At 42.9% G+C, this 18,260-nt stretch overlaps 1 protein-coding gene across 6 annotated transcripts in view; it reads left to right on the top strand.

The window, feature by feature from the left end:
• The first annotated feature begins 7,893 nt into the window (after positions 1–7,893).
• INTS4 (integrator complex subunit 4) overlaps positions 7,894–18,260 on the top strand; it is a 122,451-nt gene continuing 112,084 nt past the window's right edge. For 4 of the 6 annotated variants that reach the window (XM_021671820.2, XM_021671817.2, XM_021671819.2 and 1 more), the window contains exons 1-2: positions 7,894–7,993; positions 12,827–13,021. In XM_021671820.2, coding sequence (XP_021527495.2) covers positions 7,940–7,993; positions 12,827–13,021 — 249 coding nt within the window. In that variant the 5' untranslated portion in view covers positions 7,894–7,939. Of the gene's footprint in view, positions 7,994–12,826; positions 13,022–14,217; positions 14,302–18,260 lie in introns of those variants that run through there. The other 2 variants (XM_021671822.2, XM_021671821.2) reach the window with 2 other exon arrangements.

Below are 18,260 nucleotides of genomic sequence, written 5' to 3'. Positions count from 1 at the left end.
GAGAATCGCTTGAACCCGGGAGGCAGAGGTTGCAGTGAGCCGAGATCGTGCCATTGCGCTTTAGCCTGAGCAAGAAGAGTGAGACTCTGTCTCAAAAAGAAAAAACAACAAAAAACAAAATACCAATGATAGTAATCATGTTCAAAAGGTGATCTCTGTTTCATTTGTATGAATATTTGAGACTTCTTAGATCTGTTGGGACTAACTAAAGAAAATTACAGAGTCAGAAGAGAAAAATCTTAAAACCGTATGCTATACATAAACAGAATATGTATGGAAAAAGAACAAAAAAAAAAACCTGTATGCTAAACATAACTGTCATCATAATCCAAAGGAAAACCACAAAGAAAGATGAAAACCTTTGTAGATTACCCTCATGAAGATACCCTAGCTCATAGCACTGCATCAGGTTTTCAGTTCTACATTTTTTCTCTTAGGGTACATGTTTTTGTTGTTGTTGTTGTTTGTTTGTTTGTTTTTTGAGACAGAGTTTCATTCTTTTTGCCCAGGCTGGAGTGCAGTGGTGCAATCTCAGCTCACTGCAACCTGCATCTCCTAGGTTCAAGCAATTCTCCTGCCTCAGCCTCCCAAGTATCTGGGATTTCCGGTGCGCTCCACCACACCCAGCTAATTTTTGTATTTTTAGTAGAGATGGGGTTTCACCATGTTGGTCAGTCTGGTCTCGAACTCCTGACCTTGTGATCCTCCCACCGCGGCCTCCCAAAGTGCTGGGATTACAGATGTAAGCCACTGTGCCCAGCCTGTTTGTTTTTAATTCTCTACTTATTTCCCTCATCTTCCCCTCCCTTCCTCCAACCCCCCTCATTATCTGCTCTTTTCTGCTGTGCTTAGTGTCCTGGGAGGCTGATTGTTAGGTCTGTAGGTACTACATACCCAGGGCCCATTCCTGTTTGGCCAGAGACTTGGCAAGTTCAAGAGTGGAAGATGGGTGATAAAAAGCCCTGGAAAACTGGTATAGATGAAAATATTTGTGTCCTTGTGAATTCCCACCAGAGGGCACCCATTCTAGAAGAGAGTCTCAAAAATGAAGGGCACAATAATCCAACCTGTGGATGTTGGCCAGCCTCTTTCCCCAGCTCCTCAATGCTTGCTCAATGGAGTCATGAACAAAGTGGCCATAATGGCAGGGATAGAGGCTATTCATGGGCTATACAGTATAGACTTCCTCTCACCAAAGCTAATCTAGCCACTGATGTATATCCAACTTGCCAACAGTAGAGAGAGAGACCATCACTGAGCCCCTGATATGGTATTATTCTCAGAGGGTACCAGGCACTTCTTGGTGGCAGGTTTATTGAACTGCAAATCAGTTAGCAAACTGTTGGGAAAAACTGTGATGTTTCTGAGCAAATGGCATCAACAGCTTTGTTTGAGGATGTTTGCAAAGCTGCTCAGGAGCAGGGAGCAGATTTACTTACATTCCAGGTTAATAAAGCTAATATGGTCCTCAAATCCTGGAGACGTTTCAGAGTGATAAAAAAATGTCCCCCATGGGTTGGAAGGCAGATTCATTCCCCAACCAGTATAATAAAGTCTCTCTCCAGAGGTCAGGTTTCCCAGCAGTCCTCTTTTAAGAATGGGAAGTTCTTAAGCTCAGGGTTCTCAGCTGTTACAGATCTATTGTGTGCATGGCATTCAACTGTATCACTGCCATGGTGCTGGGGTGGCAAGGAGAGCTGAGCAAATTTGGAGTTCATGCCATTTGCTATGCTGTGAATAATCAACTGCCTAAATCATTTGGGCTTGTTGTCTCCATACCAGCTGAAGCTATGAAGTGTAGCAAGGTAACTTAGCGGCTTAGAGAGTACCTGACCATGTGACAATTCCTTACTCCCAAATGTAATGACTTAAGACTGCAGCCATTAATTATTTCTCATGGGTCTACGGGTTGGGCAGTTCTGGTATCAGCTGGGATCACTCATACATCTGTAGACGGCTGGTGGATCAGCTGGGATGGAGCTGGTCTCAGATGGATTCAGGTGGGTTAACTTGCCTGTGTTCCATGTGGTCACTTGCTCTTCAGCAGGCCAGGTGGGATTTGCTGTCATGGCAATGGTGGGACTGCAAAATCAAACAAAAGATCTGGGAAATTGTATGTGGATGGACCTTAAGGTTTAGACTCAAAATCAGCACACTGTCACTTCTACCACATTGTATTGGTCTGTCGCAAGGCCAGTTCAAATTCAAAGGGCGAGGATATAGATTTCACCTCTTAATAAAAGCACCTTCAAAGTTACATTTCAAGGGGTATACATACCGAGAGGGGGAGAATTAGAGCCATTTTTGCGATCATTCCACTACACACTGTATCCTTTCCATCATGGAAGGAGCAGTGATTTGTCCTCACAGGAATAGACTCATATTCCAAATTCAGCATCCAGGCGCAGTGGCTCACACCTGTAATCCCAGCACTTTGGGAGGCTGAGGCAGGTGGATCACCTGAGGTCAGGAGTTCAAGATCAGCCTGACCAACAAGGAGAAACCTTGTCTCTACTAAAAATACAAAAATTAGCCGGGCGTGGTGGCACGTGCCTGTAATCCCAGCTTCTCAGGAGGCTGAAGCAGGAGAATCGCTTGAATCCGGGAGGTGGAGGTTGTGGTGAGCCGAGATCGTGCCACTGCACTTCAGCCTGGACAAAAAGAGCAAAACTCCATCTCAAAAAAAAAGAAAGAAAGAAAGAAAGAAAGAATTCCAAATTCAGATTTGACTTCCCTACCTGCAATATTTCTGCCAGCCCCATTATCTATGAATGCCTCATTCATTACGGTAGTATTTCACACATTGCTTCTGATTAAAGAGCTTATTTTATGCTGAGAAAATTGTAGTTAAGAAACTTCTCGGTCTTGCCAGAAACCCTATCACTCAGATGTAGGTGCTATAATAAAGCGATACAATGACCTTTTGCAGATTCAGTTATAGCTAGCCAGGAGATATAGCTAGCCAAGAGCCAACACTTTGTGTTGGCTTACAGGCTGCTGTCTTACAGGTTTGTGGTATATGCCTTATACCAACAGCTAAAATATAGTACGGTTTCTCCCACAGTTAGAACATGGGTCTGGGTATCAAGGGGTGGAGTTAGGAGCAGTTCCTCTCTCTTTTACACCTAATAATTCATTTATGAATTCTTGGGCTCAGTAGGTTTGGAATGCTTAGTCCCCAAGGCAGTAACAGTTCCCCTAGAGAACATAATCATTGTTCATCACATTGAACATGTAATGAGACTGTCCCCAGACCATTGAGTCTCTTGTTGCTGAACCAGCAGGTAAAGAAGAAGTTATTAAGTCAGCTGCTGTTAGGCAGGAGACAGAGAAGATTGAAGCATCAGGATTCATTCACAGGGGAACCTTAATGTATTCTCATATGCAATAATAAAAATCAAAGGAAGACGGCATCAATACAATAAAGACAATTTTAAAATTCAGCATTAAAGAATGTGTGTTCTTGTTTATGTACCAATCTGACTTATTGAGAAGTTACCTATATCAACTTCTCAAATTTATTTATAATTAAAAAAAATTTAATATAGCCAGGCGTGGTGGCTCGTGCCTGTAATCCCAACATTTTGGGAGGCTGAGGTAGGCAGATCACTTGAGGTCAGGAGTTTGAGACAAGCCTTGGCAACATGGTGAGACCCTGCCACTACTAAAAATGCAAAAAGATTAGCTGGGTGTGGTAGCACATGCCTGTAATCCCAGCTACTCATAAGGCTGAGGCAGGAGAATTGTTTGAACCTGGGAAGCGGAGGCTGCAGTGAGCCACAATCTTGCCTGGGTGATAGAGCTAAATTCCATGTAAATTTTTTTTCTTTTTTTTCTTTTTTTTGTAAATATAGAGACAGGGTCTCATTATGTTGCACTGGCTGGTCTGGAACTACTGAGCTCAAGTGATCCTCCCACCTACCACCTCCCAAAATACTGGGATTAAAGGCATGAGGCACCATGTGGGGTCTGAACTTTATTTTTATTGCTTCTTCCTGTTCCCTGCACACATTTTACTTTCAACATGAACTGAAGTTCCTCTCATTTTTGGAATGCACCAAACTCCTTCCTAAAGTCATGCATTTATTTATTTATTTACTTATTTATTTATGTTATTATTATTTTGAGACAGGGTCTCATTCTGTTACCTAGGCTGGACAGCAGTGGTGCAATCTCAGCTACTACAACCTCTGCCCAGCGGGCTCAAGCAATCCTCCTACATCAGCCTCTTGAGTAGCTGGCACTACAGGAATATGCCACCATGCCCAGCTAATTTTTTGTATTTTTGGTAGAGACGGTTTTTCACCATGTTGCTCAGGCTAGTCTCCAACTCCTGAGCTCAAGCTATCCCCTCACCTTGGTCTTCCAAAGTGCTGGGATTGCAGATGTGAGTCACCGCACCTGGCCACCATGTATTTAATAATGATGATAATACTCTGTATCATTGATGATATGATGCACATTTAATGTCTGAAATCAGGAGATGTTGGCCAGTTGCTCATATATAGATTGAGTCGTAGCAGTTCATGATGTCATCACTTCGACTGAGCTCTGTGCAATTTTGGCAGTACTTGTGTGGTTTTTTTTTTTTTTTTTTTTTTTAAGACAAGGTTTCACCATGTTGGCCAGGTTGGTCTTGAACTCCTGACCTCAGGGGATCCGCCCGCCTCGGCCTCCCAAAGTGCTGAGATTACAGGCGTGAGCCACCACGACCGGCCTTGTGTTATTTTCAATTGCTATTTAATATATCTCCAAATAGATTACCCTGTAATTTGGCATTGAAAAGTTTTTGTGTGTACAGAAAAACATGGAAACGGCAGTACAACGTAAGATACAAATCTATATCTAAATAAGATTAAAAGAGCTGTTTCTGTAAGTATACATAACAAATCAAAGCAAGTAGAAACCATTGTTTTTTTTGCCGGGCACGGTGGCTCACGCCTGTAATCCCAGCACTTTGGGAGGCCGAGGCGGGTGGATCACGAGGTCAAGAGGTCTAGACCATTCTGGTTAACATGGTGAAACCCCGTCTCTACTAAAAATACAAAAAATTAGCTGGGCATGGTGGCGCGTGCCTGTAATCCCAGCTACTCAGGAGGCTGAGGCAGGAGAATTGCCTGAACCCAGGAGGCGGAGGTTGCAGTGAGCCGAGATCGTGCCATTGCACTCTAGCCTGGGTAACAAGAGCGAAACTCCGTCTCAAAAAAAAAAAAAAAAAAAAAAAAGAAACCATTGTTTTTGATTTCAGCATTTTTTCTTAACATAATAAATAAAATATTTGTTTTACAATTGCTGGCAGCTTAGATTTGATAGAATATGATAATGGTAATAATAATAGCAGCTAACCTTTTTGAAGGCACTGTTTGCTAAATATTTTTCACTTCCCTTGACATATTTGTATATCTTATCTCGGTGGTCTTGGATGCCCTTGTTTCTGGAAAAACTCACTCTTTTAAAGCCGGATTAGAAATAGTTTCTTTTTTTTTTTTTTTTTTTTTTTTTTGAGAAATTGTCTGGCTCTGTTGGCCATGCTGGAGTGTGGTGGCCTGATCTCCGTGCACTACAACCTCCACCTCCCGGGTTCAAGTGATTCTTCTGCCTCAGTCTCCCGAGTAGCTGGGATTACAGGCGCCCGCCACGATGTCTGGCTAATTTTTGTATTTTTAGTAGAGATGGGGTTTCACCATATTGGTCAGGCTGGTCTGGAACTCCTGACCTCAAATAATCCGCCTACCTTGGCCTCCCAGAGTGCTGGGATTATAGGCGTGAGTCAAAGCGCCTGGCTTTTTTTGTTTGTTTTTGAGACAGCGTCTCACTTTGTTGCCCAGGCTGGAGTGCAGTGGTGCGATCTCTGCTCACTGCAACCTCCTCATCCCAGGCTCAAGTGATTTTTCCACCTCAGCCTCCTGAGTAGCTGGGACTGTAGGCGCGCGCCACCACCATGCCCTGTTAAATTTAGTATTTTTAAAGTAGATTTCGCCACGTTGTCCAGGTGATCTGCCTGCTTTGGCCTCCCAAAGTGCTGAGATTACAGGCGTGAGCCACCACATCCAGTTTCCTCTATTTTTTTTTCTTTTTTTTGACGGGGGTGGGTGGGTGGGGGTGCGGGGGGATGTTGGCCAAGCTAGTCTTGAGCTCTTGACCTCAGGTGATTCCCAGTTTCCTCTATTTTTAAGAAAGGCTTCCCTGGCTGGGTGCGGTGGCTGATGCCTGTAATCCCAGCACTTTGGGAGGCCGAGGTGGGCGGATCACGAGGTCAGGAGATCAAGACCATCCTGGCTAACACGGTGAAATCCCATCTCTACTAAAAATACAAAAAAATTAGCCGGGAATGGTGGCACGCGTCTGTAGTCCCAGCTACTCGTGAGGCTAAGGCAGGAGAATTGTTTGAACCCAGGAGGTGGAGGTTGCAGTGAGCCGAGATCGTGCCACTGCACTTCACCCTGGGTGACAGATCGAGACTATGTCTCAAAAAAAAAAAAAAAAAGAAAAGAAAAGAAAAAGAAAAAAGAAAGAAAGAAAGAAAAGAAAAGAAAGGCTTCCTTGAGGTACTCTGAGGAAATTACGACTGTTTGAACTACATTCATTCCCGTTACCCAGCACATTTCTGTTGCACTGTAACCATCAGTTTGGGTGTCTGTCTTCTCAGATTGTACGAACTTGAGGATAAATACTATCTTTTGTTTACGTTGGGTCCTCTGTATCCACCTCAGCCTCCTGCTTTTTCTAACTATCCTACATTAATTTTTTTTTTTGGATACGGAGTCTGATATCAACTGGGCTGGAGTGTAGTGGCACGATCTCAGCTCACTGCAACCTCCGCATCCCAGGTTCAAGTGATTCTCCTGCCTCAACCTCCCAAGAAGCCTGGGAATACAGGGGCGTGCCACCACGCCTGGCCAATTTTTGTATTTTTAGTAGAGATGGGGTTTCACCATGTTGGCCAGGCTGGTCTCAAACTCCTGACCTCAAGTGATCTGCCCTCCTCGGCCTCCCAAAGTGTGGGGATTACAGTCATGAGCTATACTGCGCCCGGACCACATTCTTTTGAAAGACCAAAACAATGAACAGCTAGTTTCATGTAGGTTGTAAAACTTGACCTTGGATTTACCGACACTAACATGTGCATTACACCTTACAGTCCACAAAATGTTTCTGCATTATTTCACTCCATTGTCACATCTTTGTCAGGTTAGGTACTAGTGCATTTGTAGTTGAGCCACTTACTCATCAACCACCAGAGCTGTAGTCTGTAGCTTCGTTGCTTTATCCTTGGTCTCAATAGTCATTCTACTGTACTACAGCTATCAGAGCAGGGATTGATGCCTTAAAGGATAGCAGCTTTTGCAAAACTGGAATAAGGGAGTATGGAAAGGCACCCCAAAACAGGAGAGAGGTAGCGCACAGTTTGAACAAAAGCAGTGCTCATAAAACCTAGAAGCAGCATCGTGTATAGCAAAGGATGATGGGAATGTCAGCTGAGCCTCTGAATTCTTTCACCAGTCAAACCCCTTACAAGGATCCAGGTTTGGCCTCCAGTTTCGGATCGCCCCGCCTCCGTCCTTTAACCTATACTTCCTCCCTCCCTTCACGCTGCACTGCACCAGTCCCTTAGCCACTCTGAGGCCACCATCCAGCCTCCCAAAGCCCATTGGGTGGTCCACCCTTTCAGTCTCAGCTCCTCCCTCCAGAGGCACCGCCTCCCACAAGCTGCTCTCCCTTTTCTGTTCTTCCGGCGCAGGAGGCGTAAGCCGCCAAATCAGTCCGTAAAGCGGCGGGCAGTCGAGCAACAGGAAGCGGTCGCTCTTTCCCCAAACCCCACTGCCTTGTGGGATCTCGTCAAGTCATCCACCCATCCCCGCGCCTAGACAAGTTTTCCGGTTCCGTCCACCCCGCCTCTTTCGTACTGTACGGAAGCTGAGAGGGCCCGGGGGCAGGCATGGCGGCGCACCTTAAGAAGCGGGTTTATGAGGAATTCACGAAAGTGGTTCAGGTAAGTTCTGGCGGGAAAGATCCAGAACCGACCCAGAGCAGGGGAGATTATCCAAAACCCAGCCACTTTGCCAGAACAGAACAGGCTCCATACACCCATGTTAAGTGCCGACTTCTTGATAGTCTTTAATATTGCGCGTTAGTGGGCGTGTTAGTTTGCAGCCGCTGTTGTCATTAATATGTGTATGACAGGATTTAAAAAAAAATATTAGGAGAAACAGTGTTTTTAATTTGCGGAACTGTCTTATGCGTTATCTCATCTCATTTTATTCTTTTACACGACTTTGCTACATCGCGTTAAATTAGCATCCTTGTTTTCCAGATGTGGACATTGAGCCTTCCCAAGGGGTACGAGGTTACAGCCAGTTAGCAGCGGAGCCGCTTCTAGCCTCCCCGCCCCCACGTTCCAAAAAAAGCTCCCAGGAACCAGTTGGGATATATGAAAGGTTCTAAGAGGCTGAAAGAAGGGTTTATAGAATTCCTTCAGGCGCAGTCTAAGCAGGCGGGATCACAGGCTTCATAGGGGAAGAGCACTCCATTGGTGGGACAGCTAACCCAGGAAGGAGAGCAGTACCTTCCCCACCATGAATTTGTGAAAGGTAGGCAGAGCCCCAGTCCGAGCAGTCAGTGGTGTTCCATGTGTCTCCTCGTAGATGTCGCTAGGGTTTATCCCAAATCCTAATGTCCCATTTCTCATATTTTAATGTGTATACAAATCACCTGGGGACATTGTTCAAATGTAGATTCTATTTGATAAGTCAAGCAGAGGAGGTAAGGCAAGATTCTGCATTTTTGACATGCCCCCAATTCATGCCAATGCATCGGTTGCATTCTTAGATCCTTAGACTTGTAGAGTGGCAAGGCTTAGAGTATCCAGCAGGATACTGATCCTTAAACATTACGTTGATTCATTCATCCAGTAAATGAGTGATAACTGTATATCAGCAATGGTGAAAAGTGTTGAACTGCAAAGTCCTGTACACACCACGGTCACTGCCATGTAGGAGCTCGCAGACTGGTTCTGGGAGAGTCAGAACTGTGCGTCTGTGATTGTAGTAGAGAGAGATAACTGCTAAGTCGAGGCTTCCTTCTGTTCTCTTTTGCAGCTCTTGTTTTTTTCCTAAAGCAAAATTCTTTAGCCCTCTGTGATCTGACAGTATTTCTTTCCAGCCTTATTACTTGTCATTTCCTTTTTTTTTTGTTTTGTTTTGTGGGTACATATTTGTAGCATGCCCCTGTAGTCTGCAGGGAAGTTAGAGCTCTCTCTTTGGTAGCTTGCTTTTTGGGATTTCTTGGCTCTGTTTCCCATGCTCACTTTTTTAAAAATTGTGGTAAAATATGTTAATACGTAATATAAAGTTTACAATTTTAACAATTTTAAGTGTAAAGTTTAGTGACATTAAGAACATTAACACTGTTGTACAATGTAACTTCCTTTCTTCCCAACATTCTGTTGTTCCTGTTTCCCAAGACTGCTCACCCTTCTTCCACCCATCCTCACGTGACCAGATAAGCCATGTGTTCATGTGTTTGCATATCTCCATACTCTTGCACTGGTTGTCTCTTTTACACAGAATGCATGCCATTCTTCCCTTTCTTTTTGTTCTCCATCCAGTGGTCTTACATTTGTGCTTCAAGACCCAACTGAAACCTCAGCAAGAGCTTAGTCTCTTCACCTGTTTGTTGTTGTTGTTGTTTTTTGGTCTTAAGGTTATTCTTCTTCACCTGTTTCTGTAGCATTTGGTTGTATTAATCTATTTGTACTTTTCATTCAATGTTACTGTAATTATTAGTGTACCTGTCTTCCCACCAGTCTGAGGTCCTTGATGGCGGAGATAAGGCCTGGGTTCATCTCTGTGTCCTGGAGATGGACAATAGGGCCTGGGTCACTAAAGTGTTGTTGGTGATTGAATAGTTGATATAGGTTTGTCCTCTTCCTTACATAGCACTTAGGGAAAACATTCTAGCTTTTGACCTAACCAGCTTAGCTAAGACTAAAAACTGAACTTGAGAGGAACAGGATAGAAATGGTAAGAATTTTAAGGGGAGAGCCAATTTTTTCGTTTAATTTTTCATGAGTAGTTAACATCAAAGGGATTAATGAGATCTTAGTACTTCTGTTCTTTTTTCTCCGCTGAAAAGATGAGGAGGGAGAACTGTTATGTATCTAGCACTTACATATATGTATAATAAAGTTACTTATAATAACTTAGATTTAGCAAATAGCCCTGTGATAATAAAGTATTGGTATGCCCTCCTATAGAAGAAGAAGGCCTTCCCTAACTAGTAAGTTGTTATTGAATACAAATTCCTCTGACTCCAAAGCCCTTATTCTTTTTATCATGTCATACTGTGTTCTTGTCTAGAATAGTCCTAGTCTCTTTTCTATAGAAAAGTGAATTTGTAAGCAGGTGATTGCTCAGTACTTAAAAATGCAGCATTAGGTGTTAAGGAAATTTATTTTATTTTATTTTTATTATTTAAGATGGAATCTCATTCTGTTGCCCGGGCTAGAGTGCAATGGTGCAATCTCGGCTTACTGCAACCTCCACCTCCCGGTTCAAGCAGTTCTCTGCCTCAGCCTCCCGAGTAGCTGGGATTACAAGCGCCTGCCACCACATCCAGCTAATTTTTTTGTATTTTTAGTAGAGACAGGCTTTCACTATTTTGGTCAGGCTGGTCTTGAACTCCTGACCCCATGATCAACCCGCCTCGGCCTCCCAAAGTGCTGGGATTACAGGTGTGAGCCACTGTGCCTGGCCTATCATTATTATTATTTTTGAGATAGAGTCTCGCTCTGTTGCCCAGGCTGGAGTGCAATGGTGCAATCTCGGCTTACTGCAACCTCCACCTCCCGGTTCAAGCAGTTCTCTGCCTCAGCCTCCCGAGTAGCTGGGATTACAAGCGCCTGCCACCACCTCCAGCTAATTTTTTTGTAATTTTAGTAGAGACAGGCTTTCACTGTTTTGGTCAGGCTGGTCTTGAACTCCTGACCCCATGATCAACCTGCCTCGGCCTCCCAAAGTGCTGGGATTACAGGTGTGAGCCACTGTGGCTGGCCTATCATTATTATTTTTGAGATAGAGTCTCGCTCTGTTGCCCAGGCTGGAGTGCAGTGACACGATCTTGGCTCACTGCAACCTCCACCTCCTAGGTTTAAGCGATTCTCCTCCTTCAGCCTCCTGAGTAGCTGGAATTACAGGCATGTGCCACCACGCCTGGCCAATTTTGTATTTATAGTAGAGATGGGGTTTCTCCATGTTGGTCAGACTGGTCTCGAACTCCTGACCTCAGGTGATCTACCTGCCTTGGCCTCCCAAAGTGCTGGGATTACAGGTGTGAGCCACCAAGCCCAGCCTATTATTATTTTTCACCATGTTGCCCAGGCTGGTTTTGAACTCCTCAGTTCAAGGGATCCTCCTGCCTCAGCCTCCCAAAGTGCTAGGATTATAGGTGTAAGTCACAACCCCCATCCAATATTTGTTTCCTTTCCTTTCCTTTTTGTTTTTGATGGAGTTTCACTCTTGTTTCCCAAATTGGTGTGCAGTTGTTTGATCCTGGCTCATTGCAACCTCTGGCTCCTGGGTTCAAGCGATCCTCAGCCTCCTGTGTAGCTGGGACTATAGGCATGTACCACCATGCCTGGCTAATTTTTGTATTTTTAGTAGAGACGGTGTTTTTCCATGTTGGCCAGACTGGTCTTGAACTCCTGGCCTCAAGTGATCCCCCTACCTCGGCCTCCCAAACTGCTGGAGTTAACAGGCATTAACCACCACGCCTGGCCCGTTATTTGTTTTCTAATAAAGAATGGACTTTGGGAGGCTGAAGCAGAGGAATCACTTGAGGTCAGGACTTGGCAACATGACAAAACCTCATCTCTACTAAAAATACAAAAATTAGCCGGGTGTAGTGGCATACACCTGTAATCCTAGCTAGTTGGGAGTCAGGCATGAGAATTGCTGGAAGTGGGCTGGGTGCATCGGCTCATGCCTGTAATCCCAGTACTTTGGGAGGCCAAGGCAGGCGGATTGTGAGGTCAGGAGTTAGAGACCAGCCTGGCCAACATGGTGAAATCCTGTCACTACTAAAAATACAAAAATTAGCTGGGTGTGGTGGTGCATACCTGTAGTCCCAGCTACTAGGGAAGCTGAGACAGGAGAATTGCTTGAACCTGGGAAGCAGAGGTTGCAGGGAGCAGAGATTGTGCCGTTGCACTCCAGTCACCTGGGCAACAAGAGCAAAACTCCATCTCAAAAAAATTAAAAAAAAAAGAGAGAATTGCTTGAACCTAGGAGGTTGGAGGTTGCAGTGAGCCAAGTTTGTACCATTGTACTCCAGCCTGGGTGACAGCATCTCACTCTGTCTCACAAGAATGGAGTAGATCCTTTGTGTGGCCTCTAAACTCAAAGGCTACCACAATCCTCAGAGATAGGTAGATCAAAATGTTAGTGTAAGGCTGTACACAGTGGCTCATGCTTGTAATCCCAGCACTTTGGGAGGCTGAGGTGTGAGGATTGCTTAAGCCCAGGAGTTAGAGACTAGCCTTGGCAACATAGTGAGACCCCATCTGTAAGAAAAAAAATAGTATACCTATTTTACAGAGAAATAAACTGAGACTTGGAGAAATTAAATGAGTTTTCTAAAGGCATAGGAGCTAGTAAAGGTAAAATTGAGACTGGAGCTCTTTTTCCAGTTTATAATACTGTTTTTTCCTAAGTCTGTCAGCTAAATACATTATTTGGCATAATGGAAAATTATTTCCATCAAATGAGGCAAAGTTAAATTTACAGATTCTGTGTTTTCAGTTAGGTCTTATTTTCTCTACCCCTCACAGCAACAACAGGAGGAAATTGCTACTAAGAAACTCCGACTAACAAAACCAAGTAAATCTGCAGCACTCCACATAGATCTGTGTAAAGCTACCTCTCCAGCAGATGCTTTGCAATACCTGCTCCAGTTTGCCAGGAAGCCTGTTGAGGCAGAAAGCGTAGAGGGAGTAGTCAGGATTCTCTTGGAACATTATTACAAGGTAAGAAAATCTTGAGGATCTGATGGGAGTATTATTATGGGAGTTTTATCATGTCTGCAGAATGGTTAATATTACAAATAAATAAGGTATTCATTAGCAAGCTTTTACAGAGTATCTTCCTTGTGCTAGGTACTGTGGATACAGAGATAAAAAAGATGCAGATTTTCTCAGAAAGTTACAGTATATTAGATGGAAACAAGACATATTAATGATAAGCTACATCATACTGCTGAAGGTACCGTGAGTGCAATATGTACAGAGTGCAGTGGAAGCACAAAAGAGGAGTTAACATCAACCATCACCCATTCATCTGTGGAATGTGGTCCCCTTAACAACCTGCTGTTCCTGTCCTAATTCATGGCCCTCATATCTAATGGCAGTGCTCTCTTTTTTTGATTAAAAATATAAAACAAAAATTTTTTTTTTGAGGCAGAGGCTTACTGTCACCCAGCCTCGAGTTCAGTGGTACCATCATAGCTCACTGCAGCCTGGAACCCCTGGGCTTCAGTGATTCTCCTGCCTCAGCCTCCCAAGGAGCTGGGACTACAGGCATGTGCAACTACTCTAGGCTAAGTTCTATTTTATTTTATTTTGAGACAGAGTCTTGGTCTGTCACCCAGGCTGGAGTGCAGTGTGTGATCTTGGCTCCCTGCAACCTCTGCCTCCTTGTTGTTTTTTTTTTTTTTAACACCTATTATGCCATGAATTCATAGAGAATAGGTTCCAGCAGCTCAGGCTCCTTCCCATTGGTTCTCTCAAAGTGTGCTTCTCTGGGTGGAACAGGCTGGCGCTTCAGTTGAACCCAGGTATCTTTCTCTTTGGCTTCTTTCTTTTTCTGATCATTTTCCTTCACACATTTCAGTAAGCTACCTCGGCTCTTAGAGTGCTTGATGTGCTCAATGTGCACATTAATTCTCTTGGCAAGAATCTTGCTCTTAACTTGTTTGTTTACAATAATGCCAACAGCATGCTGGGTAACATTGTAGACTCTTCCAGTTTTGCCATGATAACATTTGCGGGGCATTCCTTTTTGAACAGTACCCATTCCCTTGATGTCTGTAATATCACCTTTCTTATATATTCGCATATACATGGCCAAAGGAACAACTCTATGTTTTCTAAAAGGCCTAGAGAACACATATTGAGTGCCTCTCCTCTTTCCCTTTGTGTTCGTCATTTTGGCGAATTACTGGAAGATGGTGGTTCCGGCCGAAAGGAAGACTGCCTCCTTGGTTTAAGTGATTCTTCTGCCTCAGCCTCCCGAGTAGCTAGGACCACAGGTATGCACTACCACACCCAGCTAATTTTTTTTTGTATTTTTAATACAGATGGGGATTTGCCATGTTGGCCAGGCTGGTCTTGAACTCCTAACATTGAGTGATCCACCCATCCTGGCCTCCCAAAGTGCTGGGATTACAAGTGTGAGCTACCATGCCCAGCCTGAAAATTGTAATTACTATTACTATTTTTGAGACAGGGTCTTGCTTTCTCTCCAGGCAGGAATGCAGTGGTACTATCATGGCTCACTGTACCCTTGACCTCCCAGGCACAATTGATTCTCCTGCCTCAACCTTCTGAGTAGCTGGGACTACAGGTGTGTGCAGCATGCCCGGCTAATTTTTGTATTTTTTTTTGTAGAGACAGGGCTTTGCTATGTTGCACAGGCTGGTCTCAAACTCCTGGGCTCAAGCAGTCCACTTGCCGTGGCTTCCCAAAGTGCTGGGATTACAAGTGTGAACCATCATAACCAGCTCCCAAATAATGAAGCTTATAGAAGAGTAGATAAAATACTATAATGACCTACCAAATACTCATTCCTAGAATTTAACAGTTATTACTATTTTGCCAAATTTGCTCTATTGGTTTTGCTGTATTTTTTTTTTTTTTTTGAGAGGAGTCTTACTCTGTTGCCCAGGCTAGAGTGCAATGGCGCAGTCTGGGCTCACTCCAACATCCGCTTCCTGGGTTCTAGCTATTCTCCTGCCTCAGCCTCTTGAGTAGCTGGTGTGTGCCACCACACCTGGCTAATTTTGTATTTTTAGTAGAGACAGGATTTCACCATGTTGGCCTGGCTGGTCTCAAACTCCAGATCTCAGGTAATCCACCCACCTTGGCCTCCCAAAGTGCTGGGATTACAGGCATGAGCCACCATGCCTGACCTTGTTTTGCTGAATTTTTAAAAGATATATCATTTTGTAAAAAAATTATTTCATTACATATCTCTTAAAATGGAATTATCTTTTTGTTGTTTTCTCTTTTTTTCTCACTGCTATGAGAAAGTAGAGGGACTTTTTATTTTTTAACATAGCCACTTAACCATAATGAGTAAAGTTAAGTAATTCTTAATGTTAGCTAAGAATTAGTTGATATTTAGATTTCTCTAGTTGTTCCCCCAATATTTTTTTATGGTTGATGTGTTCAAATCAAAATGCAAACCAGTTCCCCACGTGGCATTTAGTGTTTTTTTTTCCCCCCACAGGCAAAGAAATGCAGGCATTTAGTCTTTTTAAATCTCTAGAACAGTTATTATTATTTTGATGACATTGATGTGATGAGGAAACTGAAACAGTGCCTGGCAAGTTCCTTGGAATGTTGAAGGGGCATTATAAATGTTTCACTTATGTTTTACATGAATAAAATCAGGCTTTCTTTTTTTGGTTGTTCTATCTTTTCTTTAAAAAATCTTATCTATATATTTAGAGACTGGGTTATGAGACTGGCTAATTTTTGTATTTTTTTTTTTTTTTTGAGACGGAGTTTCGCTCTTGTTAACCCAGGCTGGAGTGCAATGGCGCGATCTCGGCTCACCGCAACTTCCTCCTGGGTTCAGGCAATTCTCCTGCCTCAGCCTCCTGAGTAGCTGGGATTACAGGCATGCGCCACCATGCCCAGCTAATTTTTTGTATTTTTAGTAGAGACGGGGTTTCACCATGTTGACCAGGATAGTCTTGATCTCTTGACCTTGTGATCCACCTACCTCAGCCTCCCAAAGTACTGGGATTACAGGCGTGAGCCACCGCGCCCAGCCCTAATTTTTGTATTTTTGATAGAGATGGGATTTTACCACCCTTTTGCTCCCTTTTTCTTTCCCTACCCTTTGTCTCCGTTAAAAAAAAAAAAAAAAAAAAAAAAGATGGGGTTTTACCATGTTGCCACGGCTAGTCTGAAACTCCTGGGCTCAAGTGATCTACCTGCCCCAGCCTCCCAGAGTGCTGGGATTACAGGCATGAACCATGAACAACTGTGCCTGGCATCTTTTTTTTTTTTTTTTATTGAGAGAGTGTTGCTCTGTTGCCCAGGCTAGAGTGCAATGGCACGATCACTGCTGACTACAGTCTGGACTCCCAGGCTCAAGCCATCCTCCCACCTCAGCCTCCTGAGTAGGTGGGACTACAGGCACATGCTACCACTCCCAGCTAATTTTTTCTTTTTTAATTTTTGTAGAGATGGAGTCTCACTGTGTTGCCCAGGCTGGTCTCGAATTCCTGAACTCAGGCAATCCTTCTGGCCCTCCCAAAGGGTTGGGATTATAGGTGTGAGCCACTGCATCTGGCCAAAATCAGGATTTCTCAACAAGTTTTCAATCTCTCAGTGATCTATTTTCAGTTAGTCTTTTTCTTAGCAATATCTATCATTATTATGATATTAAAGCTCTATTAATAATCATCTATAATAATACTTCTAAAAGCAGTTAACATTTGTATAGCTTGTTAGAGTTTGTAAAGCACTTTCCACATGTAATATTTTATTTAATCCTGATGACAGCACCATTGTTATCTCTAAATTCCAGATATGGAACTAAGCTTAGAGCAGTTTAGTATTCAAGGTCACCCAGTAGTAAATTGAAAGTATGGATTTGAACTTGTTTTTTTTTTTTTAAACTTTTGTTATGGAACATTTCAAATATATACTATGCAAGTAGAGAGAATAGTTTAATTCCCATGTACCCATTACCCGGCTTCAAAAGTTACTGTTTTGTGGCCAAACTTGTTTCATTTTCCCTCTTCCCCAATCCACTTCCACTTCTTCACCCTTACCTTCTCCACCAGATTCTTATGAAAATAAATTCCTTGTATCATATTATTTTTTTAATATGATATATTAAATCATATTATCTTTATGATTTATATATTTAATATATTATGATATATTAAATCATGTATTTAATATATTTATTTGTATAAATATATTAATAAATATATATCATATAATAATATATTTAAATGTATAATATATCATAATATCTTTAATATATTATGATATATTAAATCATAATATCTTTAAATGGTGAAGACTTTTTTTTTTTTTTAGAAGGAGTCTTGCTCTGTCACCCAGGCTGGAGTGCAGTGGCGTGATATTGGCTCACTGCAACCTCCGCCTCCCGGGTTCAAGCAGTTCTCTGCCTCAGCCTCTCAAGTAGCTGGAATTACAGGTGCTTGCCACCACGCCCAGCTAACTTTTTGTATTTTTAGTAGAGACAGGGTTTCACCATCTTGGCCAGGCTGGTCTTGAACTCCTGACCTCGTGATCCACCTGCCTCAGCCTCCCAAAGTGCTGGGATTACAGGCGTTGAGCCATGGCACCCAGTTAACTCTTTTTAAAACATAATCATAATCTATTGTCAATGTCTAAAAGAAAAATTGAACTCAGGTGTTTTGATGTCAGATCTCAAGCACTTTAACCAATCCATGCTGCTTGCATTAGTCAAGTGGACTTTAGCTCTAAAGGAAATGAAGAGGGATGCCAGATGAATCCAGTTCTAGATTGGTGACCATGGTGTTTTTTACCCTTTCTTCTGTTCTATCCAGAAATGTGATATCTTGTATTAACATTTTAGTGGATAAAACTACCCTGGCTTCTGCTTTTTCCTACATTTTTTTTTTTTGTGTGTTCGTGATCAGGCAGTAGTCTCTGAACTTATTTCACACGAGAAATTCTTCACTTATGCTACCATGTTAGTTGCTGTGGAGGATGCAGAGCCGTGAGACATGTTCCTTTTCCTTTAGGGACTAGCAGTGTAGTCGGCAGACCATATATGCGGTATATAGATAGTAAGTGTTAAAGTTATTCATTTGCTCAGCATGTCTGAATACTCACTCTGTGCCAGGCCTTGTGCTTCATGTTGGTAATAGCAATGTATATGATGTAATCCCTGATCTGAGTCTTGAGTAAATATGAAATGAATAATAACAATATAGTGTTTCAGGTCTTCTGAAATCTGGGGCAGGTTATGATATGG

This window comes from Aotus nancymaae, unplaced genomic scaffold (genome assembly GCF_030222135.1).
Source record: "Aotus nancymaae isolate 86718 unplaced genomic scaffold, 86718_ANA_hifiasm-v0.15.2.pri h1tg000059l, whole genome shotgun sequence".
Classification (NCBI taxonomy): Eukaryota; Metazoa; Chordata; class Mammalia; order Primates; family Aotidae; genus Aotus; species Aotus nancymaae.
The sequence above is the reverse complement of the archived record's forward strand: the minus strand, read 5'-3'. Positions and strand labels throughout refer to the sequence as shown.